Here is an 11,975-nt window from a genome sequence, read left to right on the forward strand (position 1 = left end):
TGGAGTATGAGAAGGCACAAGGAAAAAATATTGGCAACAGCATTTTAATTTTATCAGACTGTCAAAGCGTGTTAAAGGCTATTAAGAATAATAGGCTTGATGTGTATAAAAATCGGTACATATTAGATATTAGAAGACCTCATTTTAAACTTAAAAGGGAGTATGGATTAACAATTGTATTCGGATGGATACCGGCACACTGTGGATATGTAGGCAACGAGGCGGCTGACCTGTTGGCAAGAATTGGTGCGCAGGGTGAGGCAGACGAGAGCATAGAGGTTCCTATATTGGATTATCGCAGTTTATTCAAGCAGGAGTCGTGGCAGCGAACCCAGGAGGTTATAGTCAGAGAAAGTGGATACAAGGGCAAAGTTTACTTCAACTATTTTTACGACAAAAATAAGAAAAAACCTTGGTTCCAGAAAATTAAAGCTGACAGGTATTTTTACTCGTTCGTAAATAGAATTCGAGCCAATCATTACAATTTAGGAGAGTCATTGGCAAGAAAAGGTTATATCGATTCGTCGGAATGTGAATGTGGGCACGAGAAGGAAGATATCAATCACGTGATCTGGTAGTGCAGTATATATACGACCGACAGAGGGAGAAGATGGACGAGGAGTTGGTGAAGCGCGGCATTGCGGGAACCGAGGCTATTGAGGTTATAATACAGCGAGAAGACTGGTTCAAGCTTGGAGTGATTTACAATTTTATAAAAAAGATTAACAGAATTATTTAGTTCTTCAATATATGCGTCACATAGTCCAAAGGCAGGACTGAAGGCGTCTACGCTCCTGACCCGATAGGAGCAACCAAAAAAAAAGAGATAGAAAGAGAAGGGAGTATACTCGTGTGCACTCGGGTGACGTTTCCAAACGCAGCCTAGCAGACGGAGAGTTGAGACTATTGCAATGTGACGTCATGCACTTGTCAGCCAATCAAAATCGTTTTCTCACAGCACAGAAAATTTCAAATATTATTAAAATTTAATTTCATTTTTGACTACCTATTTATTGATTAAAATTTAAAATTTTGTTGTAAATAAATTTATAATAATGTATATTTAAATTACAAATAAAAAAAATGCAATATTTTTTTCATGCAAATTCCCTATTCGTACTTGTTATTACTAACATAACCTCGCGCTTGTTTCCCGCCTAAGTGACCCCCCTTCCGTGGGGGGGCAATAAAACTTTTCTTAATTATTTCTTTTTTTTTTGTTTAACTTTGCCTCTAGGGTAACCTCTAATCTCTCTTCTATCACTCTCGTCTAATAACACCCTATTACTATCGCTCGCTAACTTTCTCGACACGTCTACTCTCTACAGCGTTCGCCATGCGAATCCCCCTTTACGTGAGTGTTTATACATACAGGTTATATAACCTATTTACTGTTTACTACGTTTACGTGAGTGTTTATACATACAGGTTATTAACCTATTATATTATTTTTTATTTTTATATTGACGGCAGAGTGCTGAGGATACTGAGATCAAGGAGCCTGTTCACACGAAGCGTTTCTGCCGCGCGATTGCGGCCGCGCGTGAATAACGTTTGCACGAGCCGAACGCGCGTACGCGAAACGGCAGTAAACACCGTATAATCGTGCCGGCGATATACTGAATTTGAATTGCTTCGTGCTCTTATCTGTTTCGTATCCCTACATCGTGTTACCATTGCACCGCTGCCGGAACAGAAGGTTCTCTACGCTTGGCAGAAAGTGACGACTGACACGTTCGATCACGACTTCGTTGATCGCAGAAGAGCTGGACTCGAGGTACGTTTCCGATTTGCAATTAAGATAAATATCGTGCGATGAATGTTGTACCCAATTATAACCTCAAATAAAGTCGTGCACGTTGCTAGTAACGCTGTCTAAAAATTTGCGTGAAAGATGATATATAATCATATTAACATATTACGTTATTTTTAGACGTAGCTGTGATGAAAGAGAATTAGATGGTGACTTAATTTTGGGAGATATAGGTCAAGGATTGCCATTTAAAGCTGGTACGTTTGATGAGGCTGTCAGTATTTCTGCGCTTCAGTGGTTGTGCTATGCAAGCAGAACTTTGCACAATCCTACAAAACGTTTATATCGTTTCTTCTCAACGTTGTATGCATGCCTGTCAAGAAGCGCAAGAACAGTGTTACAATTCTATCCAGAGAACGGTGAACAGGTTGAATTAATCACGGCGCAAGCCACAAAAGCTGGCTTTTATGGCGGTGTGGTTGTCGATTTTCCGAATAGCGCAAAAGCAAAGAAAATGGTCTTGGTTTTAATGACCGGAGGAACTCCTTCGCTTCCAAAGGCACTAGGCGTAGAGAACGAAGATATACAAACCGTCGCTAATTCAAGAAGGTTTGATCCTCTCGTTGTCTGTTATACCCTTACTAAAGGCAGCTCTCAAGGATTTAAAAATGGCGAAGTAAGAGTTTAATTGCAATGTAAAATCTATTGTTGCTTTTTAGGGTTTCTGTTTCTTGCAATCATATATTAAATTGTAAAGCGAGAAGTCATCTAAATATTTTCTTGCAATATCTTTTATTCTTGCAATATGTGTCAAAATAAATTAATTTCTAAATTTATCTATTTAGCCTCCTATGAGAAAAGCATCGTTGAATCCACCACCAGAATCGAATATAACGTGGGATGAATATGTTGTTGCTCTACCTGGTCAATGTCCACTTCTAGGAAGAAATCTCGTTTACAAGGAAAGTAGCAAATCTTTCAAAGCTACTGTGGCAATGAGTCCCGATTTCTCTCTCACCGTCGACATGCTACTCAATGTTCTGGAAGTGATCACGCCGTTTAAACATCTAAGCAAGCTACGCCAATTCGTACTTATGAAGTTGCCCCCCGGATTCCCGGTTAAGATCGACATACCGATTCTGCCTACAGTCACTGCTAAAATAACTTTTCAAGAGTTTGCCTTCCGAAACGACATAGATCCAGAATTGTTTCAAGTGCCATCAGACTACTTTGAAGATCCAATGAGGTAAATTTACTCACGATAAAGTAGATTAAGTACTGTATTATTTTATAGATTGTCCATAAAAGATTGGTATAATTCTAGTTTACAATTTTTGTAAAATTGATCACATTTTAGAATATATTTTCTTATGAATATAATTCTTATAACGACATATTGGAAAAATTTTATTTGACTGATGTTATAAACCAAGACCACGTAAAAAAAATCTATAAAATATACAGTGATCTTTATTTCGAACCTTTTAAGAATATAATACGATTAAATTATATATATTATATTGAAAGCTTCGTTTCACATATATTAAGTCTGAAGCACAATAATACATTTCAGAGGTTACGGTGCGTACCTAACTATGATGATGGTTCTTCATACCGCGTCATGTGCTCGAGGATAAACTTCAAGATAAAAATAAAAAAAAGCCTTACCGCAAATGTCTATCATTTCTAACAAATTTTTTGTCTTGTTAACAAATTATGTGATTTTTTTGTTTAATTAAATTATGTCAGTACTAATAGAATTTTTCATATTTTGGCTAATCAACTTTTGATAATTCGGGTGTAACAGTGGGTGTATTATGTTTGCTTGGTATTTTTGCATAAGTTTTTACAACTGCCTGCGGCATTTAAAGGGTTAATTTTTTACATTCTTAAAAAAATTATATTCTAAGAATAGTAAAAGTATAGTTGCAATTTAACATTGTACATATACTCATCCGTCCAATTCTTATATCATTTTGCACTTACACTATAAACGACATTTTTTTTTACTAATCATTAACAATTGCTTTGCAGATTTCCAGACTTATGACGTTTCGACATCCTAATATTAATCAAGATTCAGCCTAGTCGGGGTCTGTTTTCTTCTATGCTAGGGGACAATCTGGCTTTCGTGATTTCAGCCAGTCTGGAAAGCATCTACGCGAGCCATTATGTTGTTCATTGAATAACTTATTGTCATAATTTGATCACACCTAACAGCGAATAGTGTCGAATACTTACGGGATGTTCTCAATAAGGAAGTAAAGTTACAGAAGACAAATCTGTACTGAATCAGAGAAATTTGCATACTATTTAATACCTAACTCAATCATGTTTGTCTACTTGATTTGCGAATCCTATTAATGTTTATAGAGATAAAGATCATTCGTATGTCGTGCTGCACTCGAAGAAGTATATATTATGTATGTACGATGAGTGATACAATCTGACGTTTAAAAACACAACGTTTGGATTTCCCACTATTTGACTGTGTTTGAGAATTGAATCAATGATTTCTCAAACTAGGGAGTCTTTCTTAAACCCGTGTAAGATCACGCACCGATGACAAAGAATCGCAAATTGGAGATTAAAGTTTAACCAATCGGAACAAAGTGGATTAAGATTAAAATGTTATCTGTTGGTAAAAATTTAATCTCCAATTAATCCTCGATCTTTGATGCTTGGTCTGGTACGGACTTTACGATTCTCGATCTGTCACTGCAGTCTTAGATTAGGACGATCATTATACACGATTTATCTTTGTGACATACGTAAATTCTTGCTAGCAGCAACAGGTGTAAAAAAACAAATAACTTTGATAAACGGTAGTAAATATGTTTTTATGATTTTTTATTGTATTATGTTCCATTGTATATCATGATCCAATATGATTGCAGCGATGGGCCAAAGGGCTTAAAATCAAGGAGAATAGATTAGATGACGAATATTGCTATAATTGTATTCTACATTTTTCGCGAATTACCTATTTACTCTAATCAGCGAAGATAACTGTTCATATTTATTTCTTCGCTACTCTCACGATCAATATGTATTTTTACTATCGGAATTTCGTAAATACTATAGCATTCACAATTGGTCGTGTAAAAGAATATTAGTCTAAAATATATTCTTCAGTATTACCGACTTACAATTATATAGTTTATACTATAATGATTGTTAATATTTTTCTTTTTTTTTTTAGTACAAAACACCGTTTTTAACGGCTTTTTAACCTTGCATGAATCAATGCATAAAGTCATCTTTAAATATAACGATTCGTACTCATACCGCATTCAGTACTAACTAGTACTAACTGTCGTTTACGTATAATTCTAAATGTAACTACGCGAAGTGTATTTCACGATTATAACCACAAATCATTTTCAGATTTTTTTATCAATTAAACTTTCTCTTAATGAAGATTTGATCGCATGTCATTCTTACCGTAGTTTTTTCATATTTTTAATACAAACATCTTGACACACTTCAGTATTATATTAAAATACTGCGGAAATAAATAATTTAAGTTTACTTCAAATTACTGAAATTACACGAAAAATAAGAATTTAACATTTATTTGTATTTATGAGGATTAATTCACGAAAAATGATACCGATTTCAATTTTTCATTTAATTAAAGAAAGAAGTTTTTCTATATATATACCTGCATTTACAAAGTTTCTTCGCGCTTTGAAATAGAATAAGGTTTATTTCGATTCAATATTTTCAACAGAATTTCGAATTTCTTTGTAGATGCAGATTTTCAGTATTTTATATCCATCATATAAGGTCATTAATGTCCTAAAACGGTGGTCGGGTTTAGATGGGTAGATACTTTTAGCCTGATTTTCGTGTTGATGTCCATTTGTACTCCTCTTGTCCCCTTTTCGCATCTTAATGACAAACGTTGGACGCGTCTAAAATTAAGCTAACTTATAATCATAGAATTATATATAAATTATAATTGTGACCTTCATTACAATCACTTCCGAGGCAAAGCGTCTCACGCCTTAGTTGTGCGCGATCGGTAGCTCGTTCTTGACGAGGGTGATGAAGAGGGGGACATCCGACCACCTTAAAACACGAATTTGTGCACAGGAGTCCATTTCCTATATACGTCATACGTCCTAATAAGCGCCTTAACTTATGTATATACTTTAGACATTATAATGACCCCGGGTGCATATTGCGTTGTGTATAAGCGAGATGGACATTATTATTTGAAGAATGCGAAAGTATATGAGTGCGGGTTGATTTTTCTCCTCGCCACCGAATGACTCTCTCTCGAACAATCACGACGAGACCTAGCTCGATCATGTTTTTGCGATGTTCTGGATTTTTTAACGAATAATAGACACAGATTTCGAAATAAACGAGTGGATTTTTCTTGCCTATTATTCAGTTGTACAAATTCCATTACGTTTTGTTCACAGTTAGGTTGATTGTATATGAAATAAAAGAAAAATGCAAAATATCAATATCGGTATTTTTGATATCGATTACAATCCTTGATCATTAAGTAAGATATAAAGTATCACTAGTAAAGGTATATCAGAGTATCAAAGATATTTAAATGTATACAGATTGCGTATGTATGTCGGGTGCTCGGGGTGCTGTTACGTGCGACACCTTCCATCTCAGGATTTCGAGATTTCTAGTACTTTTAAATCCTTCTCGATGAGTCTTTTTTTAAACAATTCTCTTAACAAGCATCGCTTAATGCGATATCTCGATATATAAATCCATCTTGCAATTTATGTTGACACAACATTTGGTGATATTTGTCTTTATATCATCTCTTTGTTTTACGTATCTCCTTTCTGTTAAAACTTTGAATAATGAAACTCTAGCTTTTATCTTACACATTTTAATTGTTAATAATTATTGTTTTTAAAAAACATCTTGCCTTTTTAGAAAGTAAATGTAAACCTTAAGATTTGAAAGTGATTCGCTCGCGTAACTATATTTTTGCTCGGCCTGTCAGTTTTGTTCATAACATGAATTTTACCGAGCTGTATCGTTACTTTAATAAAGTTTAGAATAACATTTCCTCCTATATTTTACTTGAATCTTTCTAAATATTGACGCGTTGCACACGTACGTAACATTACGTTGCAAGAAATTTTCAGATATTTAAATGTTTATAAATCTCACGAAAAATGGAATTATTTCAATTGGAAACATTTCTCTCGAATAATCCCAACATAGAACAGCCATATTGTGAGATTCTCGCAATATAACTGTTGCTCCAATTTTACTAGAGTATTCTGTGTGTTGGTTGGGATTCCGTTATAAGCTTCTTAGTCGAGAATTAATTTGAGCTAATACGGGCTCTCTAGTACATATAGCGCCATAATATTCGACGATAACTGCCGATAGACGATCGAAGACTATTTTAACATCGTTATCCATACAAGTGGTTCATGCTATCGTCGTCTAGAACTTATTTTTCTTTCTTAACATATCTAATCTTTTTTGCTTATATTAAAAATATGAATTTTATGATTTCAGAAAAAAAAATTATCGGAAAGAATGAATGATGTAACTTTCCTAATTGTAAGATCGTGATTAACTGATCAATTAAAAGGCACGTACCGATCGCAATGCGATGCATGAGTACGAAGGGGCGGGCGGAATCATTACGCGTGTTACTTCGTGTTACTTCGACATGCGAGTCTATTAATTGCCGTGTATTGCCGCGTAATCCGAGCACGGTCATCCCCTGCATATGTTACGTGTCGCGCGATCTTGAACTATATACTTGCGGCCAATTTTACTTGCGGCCTTCCCTCCGCGGCTGACGCAGCCAAAACTGAGGAGTCGTGCGTGAACACACGCACACCTAGCACACACTTATGTCTATCTTTATCAATGTAGATCAACTTTAATTTAATTCTTAAAACTTAGAAAAAGATAAAAAAAAATTAAGTCGAACCGAGATTAAAGTTAATCTGCATTGGTAGAAATGGACATTACTATTTTAAGTATGAGAACTATACTTAAGAAGTCAAGATGACTGATTTTTTAAAAATAAAAATTGCTCGAATTTATAACGGTGTATCTTCCGAGATTTTCCATGATTTGTTACAACAATACGTTTAATATATTTTCCCTTTATCCCTTTAAAAAAAAAATATATATATATATACTTAAATAGTAGGAATTAATCTGCATCAATGTAATATTCTAGTGTGTTAAAGAAAAAAAGTAAATAGAAGAAAATAATCATCGGTAATTCTTCTGTTAAAGGAAGGGAATATTGCGATACCTAAAATCTTGTGTACATGACGTAAAATTGTTGGTATATATTTATTTCAATTTTGTGTTAATCACAATCCGTACAAAATTACTTTTTTTCAAAAAAAAGGTAAAAAAATGCGCCAAGTACACGTATAGTATAGTATATATGTATTATGTTGTTACCTCGAAAAAAACAAAGTGGTAGTATTATACCTCGAAATAACACCCTGTATGTACATACTGTTTATACAATGCGTAATATTACAAAAAGGCGTGATATCTGTACAAAATTACCTTTTTTAAAAAAAAGGTAAAGAAAGGCGCCAAGTACACGCATAGTAGTGTATATGTTGTTACCTCGAAAAAAAACAGTGGTAGTATTATACCTCAAAAAAATCTAAGTAACAAGTGGTAGACGTAATCTTTGTATTTCGAAAAATCTCAAAAAAACTTAAGCAGTAGTATCTTTACCTCGAAAAAACCGAAGTAACAAGTGGTAAACGTAATCTTTGTATGTATCTCAAAAAATCTCGAAAAAAAACTAAACAGTAGTATTTTTATTTCCAAATATGTTGTTACCTCAAAAAAAAAAAAACAGTGGTAGACGTGGTAGTATTATACCTAAAAAAAATCTAAGTAACAAGTGGTAGACGTAATCTTTGTATCTTGAAAAATCTCGGAGAAACCTATACAGTAGTATTTTTATTTCCAAAAAATTATTACTCAAGTGATACATCACAAAATTACGTTACCTTATAAAAAATGAGTCGCGCTTCAAGTGATCTATTATTACATTTACAAAAAAGAAATGTTATCTCTTTTTAAATTACAGCGCCAATTACAGAGAACATACACTGAGAAAAAAAATTTGTCAATCCCAAGAAATATTTAGTCCGATACGTTCAACTAAACATTTTAGTTAGTTAATGTGGTGTATGCGCGTAGAGAGAGAGGGCACCACGTACTGGCGAGCGAGAGTGCGTAAGAACAGCGAGACGCTCGCGGAGATATGTAAGCCGGAAGTCGAGTGAGTGTAAGCCACGCGGCGAGGCTGAGAGAGAATATATATATCAGAGTGCATTTCATAACGAGTTGTGTATCAGTCACCCCCCCTTGCATCCTAAGGCATCCTCGCACCCACGGCAAGACGGAGACATTGCAGTTAACTAAACATTAGTTGAATTAATTAATTCTTGATTAAAGAAACGAAATAAATTGTTGAAACAATTGTTCGAGATCCGTCGAACTTTCCTACGCGAAACATCGGCTCAAAAACTTTATTATATTTAACATTGAGAAATACCGATGTTTATGTGGTTCGAGCTCTGTCGACCTTGTGCGAAACATACGTTCCCCGCGATCCCCGCGCCCTCGAAGCCCATCGATCGCGATCACGCGTTACGAGAGTGCTCCCTTATTTGTCGAAGCACGGAAATGGTTGTTGTGACGCGTGATGTGACCATACGGACGAATAGCAATTCAGCTCTCATCGCGCGTTCGTTCCTGAAAAACAACCCTCTTGAGTAAACGGCGAATTCGCTCGCCGGACATTCAGTCGTTGCTGAGGATTCCTATATAGCCTCAAGTCGTGGGCCAGAACTCATAGCCGAAAGTCGTCGCGTATCAATCCTCGTCTAAAGACAGCACGGCTCTCTCCCTCTTAAATCGCTGTTTGAATCGCTACTCGCTCGTTTCGTCTCAAAGTGCGGATCTAAGTTACTTATATTTTTTCATCAAGTGTACTACTTAGCGAGGGGTCCGAAAACTTCCGGTCGTGCTCCGCTCGCGATCGTTCTTCTGCCGCGCGCTCAAGATTTCCGTTCGACGCGTACAAGATCTCCGCTCCGCGAGAGGCTTCGATGCGAGAAGTCGAGACAAGATTTCCGTTCGCGATACCTGGCAGAAAAGTACGAACGACTCAGAAGATTTCCGAATCCGCGGCGCACGATCCGTTGTTCCCCCTCGCGTCTTTTCCGTTCTTGAAATAAAGACTATATATTTCTTTGTGCAATCTGTGTTCCGAGTGCTTAAACTCATTCCTCCCGCAAATTTACGACTCGCGTTATCCACGCTTCTCGCTCAACTCTGAGCGGAATCCAGATTCAGGGCGACCGTCGGAAAGCGACGCCCGAACATTTTGGTCCTTCGAGCCGGATAGAAGCGTGTGGAGGGTCGAGTGTGTGACAAGTGTGCATATTCGTCACCATGTCCGAGCATCTCGAGAAACAGTTGCAGCTTCAACGTTCGATCGAGCGTTATCTCGATAATTTCAAGAAAATCGGAAAGGGGAACTTAACCCCGGCGAAGGTGCGTTCCCGCATTCAATCTCTAAAGGAGCTCTGGGCTCCGTTCTTCGACGGCCACGCAGATATCCTGCATCGGATTCCTGAATCGAGCCAAGCAGCCCTGAGCTACTTCCAGGACAACGCCTTCGACACAACTCTCGCAGCCTATCAACACGCCCTCGACTACATGACGGAGTGCCTGGAGGAATTGGAACCGGTCGTGAGTCCGAACCCTATTTTATCGAGTTCGCGATCGAACTTAACGGTACCGGCGTTCTCTCTCTCACATCTGCCTCCGATTAAATTGCCTCCGTTCGATGGCGACCACGACGACTGGGAGACGTTTTGCGATAGATTCACCGCGTTAATTAAGAATAACAAAGATCTCGATGATTTCGCGCGCATGCATTTTCTCGCTTCATGTTTGAAGGGTCGCGCGGCCGAGTGCATCGCAAATATCTCGATTACCGCGGATAATTTTGCCATTGCATGGCAAGCTCTCATCGCGCGGTACGAGCACAAACGAAGGTCTCTTAATTTGCATCTTTCTACTCTAATTGAGTTACCGAAAATCACGCGCGAGTCTGCTTCGGATTTACATACATTGTACGATAAAGTCAGTACCGTGGTAGCTTCTCTTAAAAATCTAAAGCGCCGACCTGATGAATTGTGGAACGATGTTCTCGTTCACCTCATCGTACATAAATTAGATCCGATAACGCATAAAGCGTGGAATGTAAAATCGAGCGATACCGATGATCTGCAATCATACGAAGACCTTTGTCGGTTTCTCAAATCTCGTACCCGCGCGCTCGAAGACTGTGCGATCGGTTCCTCAAGCAAAACTGCGTCGAAATCTGCGAACTCGTCGCAAGTGCACGCCGCGAACGCCTCCGCCAACTACTCGACTCCGTGTCCTTTATGTAAAGCGTCACACTTCATAAATCTGTGTCCATCGTTTATAAGCAAGAATACGAGTCAGCGTCGAGAGATCATTAAACAACACAAAAGGTGTTTTAATTGCTTAAGTACCAAACACTCCGTGCAGGATTGCAAAAGTAAATATTCTTGTCGCGTATGTCATAAAAGGCATCACTCTCTGCTGCATTCCGACTTGGACTCTTGCTTCAGTGCCACAGGCGCTGTCTCTAGCGACAGTTCTTCCTCAAAGGACAATGCGGCGATTAACTGCTCGTCGCCTCAAGCCTCTGACTCGAAATCGGAGGTCAACTCTTTTTTCGCGGCGGCGAAAAATCGCTCGCCGATTTTATTGGCGACAGCGTGGATCACGGTCCGCAGTGCGTCCGGCCGTACCGCCGTCGTCAAAGCGTTACTCGACCAGGGCTCCGAGATGACGTTCGTCTCGGAGAACTTGGCGCAAACTTTGCGAGTCAAACGGATTCGTATGCCGATCTCGATTTCCGCCGTCGGCGGAATTAACGCCGGGACATTTCAAAACGCGACACGCATATTCATTTCGCCGCGCGCGTCTCTCGTCCCGTCCCTCTCGACTACGGCGCTCATTCTCCCGTCCGTAACCTCCTACATTCCGAAACGCAACGCAGATATTTCGTCCATCTCATATCTCTCCGACTTACCGCTAGCCGACACGGATCCGACGAGTCGCGATTCAATCAGTCTCATTATTGGAGCGGATCTTTATAGTGATATTATTCACGACGGCGTGCGTAAAGGGG

At 38.1% G+C, this 11,975-nt stretch overlaps 1 protein-coding gene across 3 annotated transcripts; it reads left to right on the forward strand.

Annotated features, from left to right (window-relative positions):
* Positions 1–1,208: 1,208 nt before the first annotated feature.
* LOC143894779 (ankyrin repeat domain-containing protein 13C-like) lies at positions 1,209–11,052 on the forward strand. 3 transcript variants are annotated; one of them, XM_077401408.1, is made up of 5 exons: positions 1,209–1,354; positions 1,474–1,777; positions 1,934–2,429; positions 2,599–2,999; positions 3,788–11,052. In XM_077401408.1, exons 3-5 carry the CDS (start codon positions 2,268–2,270, stop codon positions 3,801–3,803), a joined length of 579 nt encoding a protein of 192 aa, XP_077257534.1. In that variant the 5' UTR covers positions 1,209–1,354; positions 1,474–1,777; positions 1,934–2,267; the 3' UTR covers positions 3,804–11,052. The 3 variants fall into 3 exon arrangements, with proteins under 3 accessions (XP_077257534.1, XP_077257532.1, XP_077257533.1); XM_077401406.1 differs by lacking the exon at positions 3,788–11,052 and adding an exon at positions 3,327–3,586; XM_077401407.1 differs by lacking the exons at positions 1,209–1,354; positions 3,788–11,052 and adding an exon at positions 3,327–3,586 and having other exon boundaries at positions 1,462–1,777.
* Positions 11,053–11,975: the final 923 nt, after the last annotated feature.

This window comes from Temnothorax americanus, unplaced genomic scaffold, assembly GCF_048541705.1.
Source record: "Temnothorax americanus isolate GAGA-0224 unplaced genomic scaffold, ASM4854170v1 Scaffold141, whole genome shotgun sequence".
Lineage (NCBI taxonomy): Eukaryota > Metazoa > Arthropoda > Insecta > Hymenoptera > Formicidae > Temnothorax > Temnothorax americanus.

Bases quoted from the DNA above. Each gene is read 5' to 3' on its own strand.
- LOC143894779 (XM_077401406.1), top strand. From the start codon at position 2,268: ATGGTCTTGGTTTTAATGACCGGAGGAACTCCTTCGCTTCCAAAGGCA. The intron at 2,430-2,598 runs GTAAGAGTTTAA...TTATCTATTTAG, and splicing joins AAGGATTTAAAAATGGCGAA to CCTCCTATGAGAAAAGCATC. The intron at 3,000-3,326 runs GTAAATTTACTC...AATACATTTCAG, and splicing joins TACTTTGAAGATCCAATGAG to AGGTTACGGTGCGTACCTAA.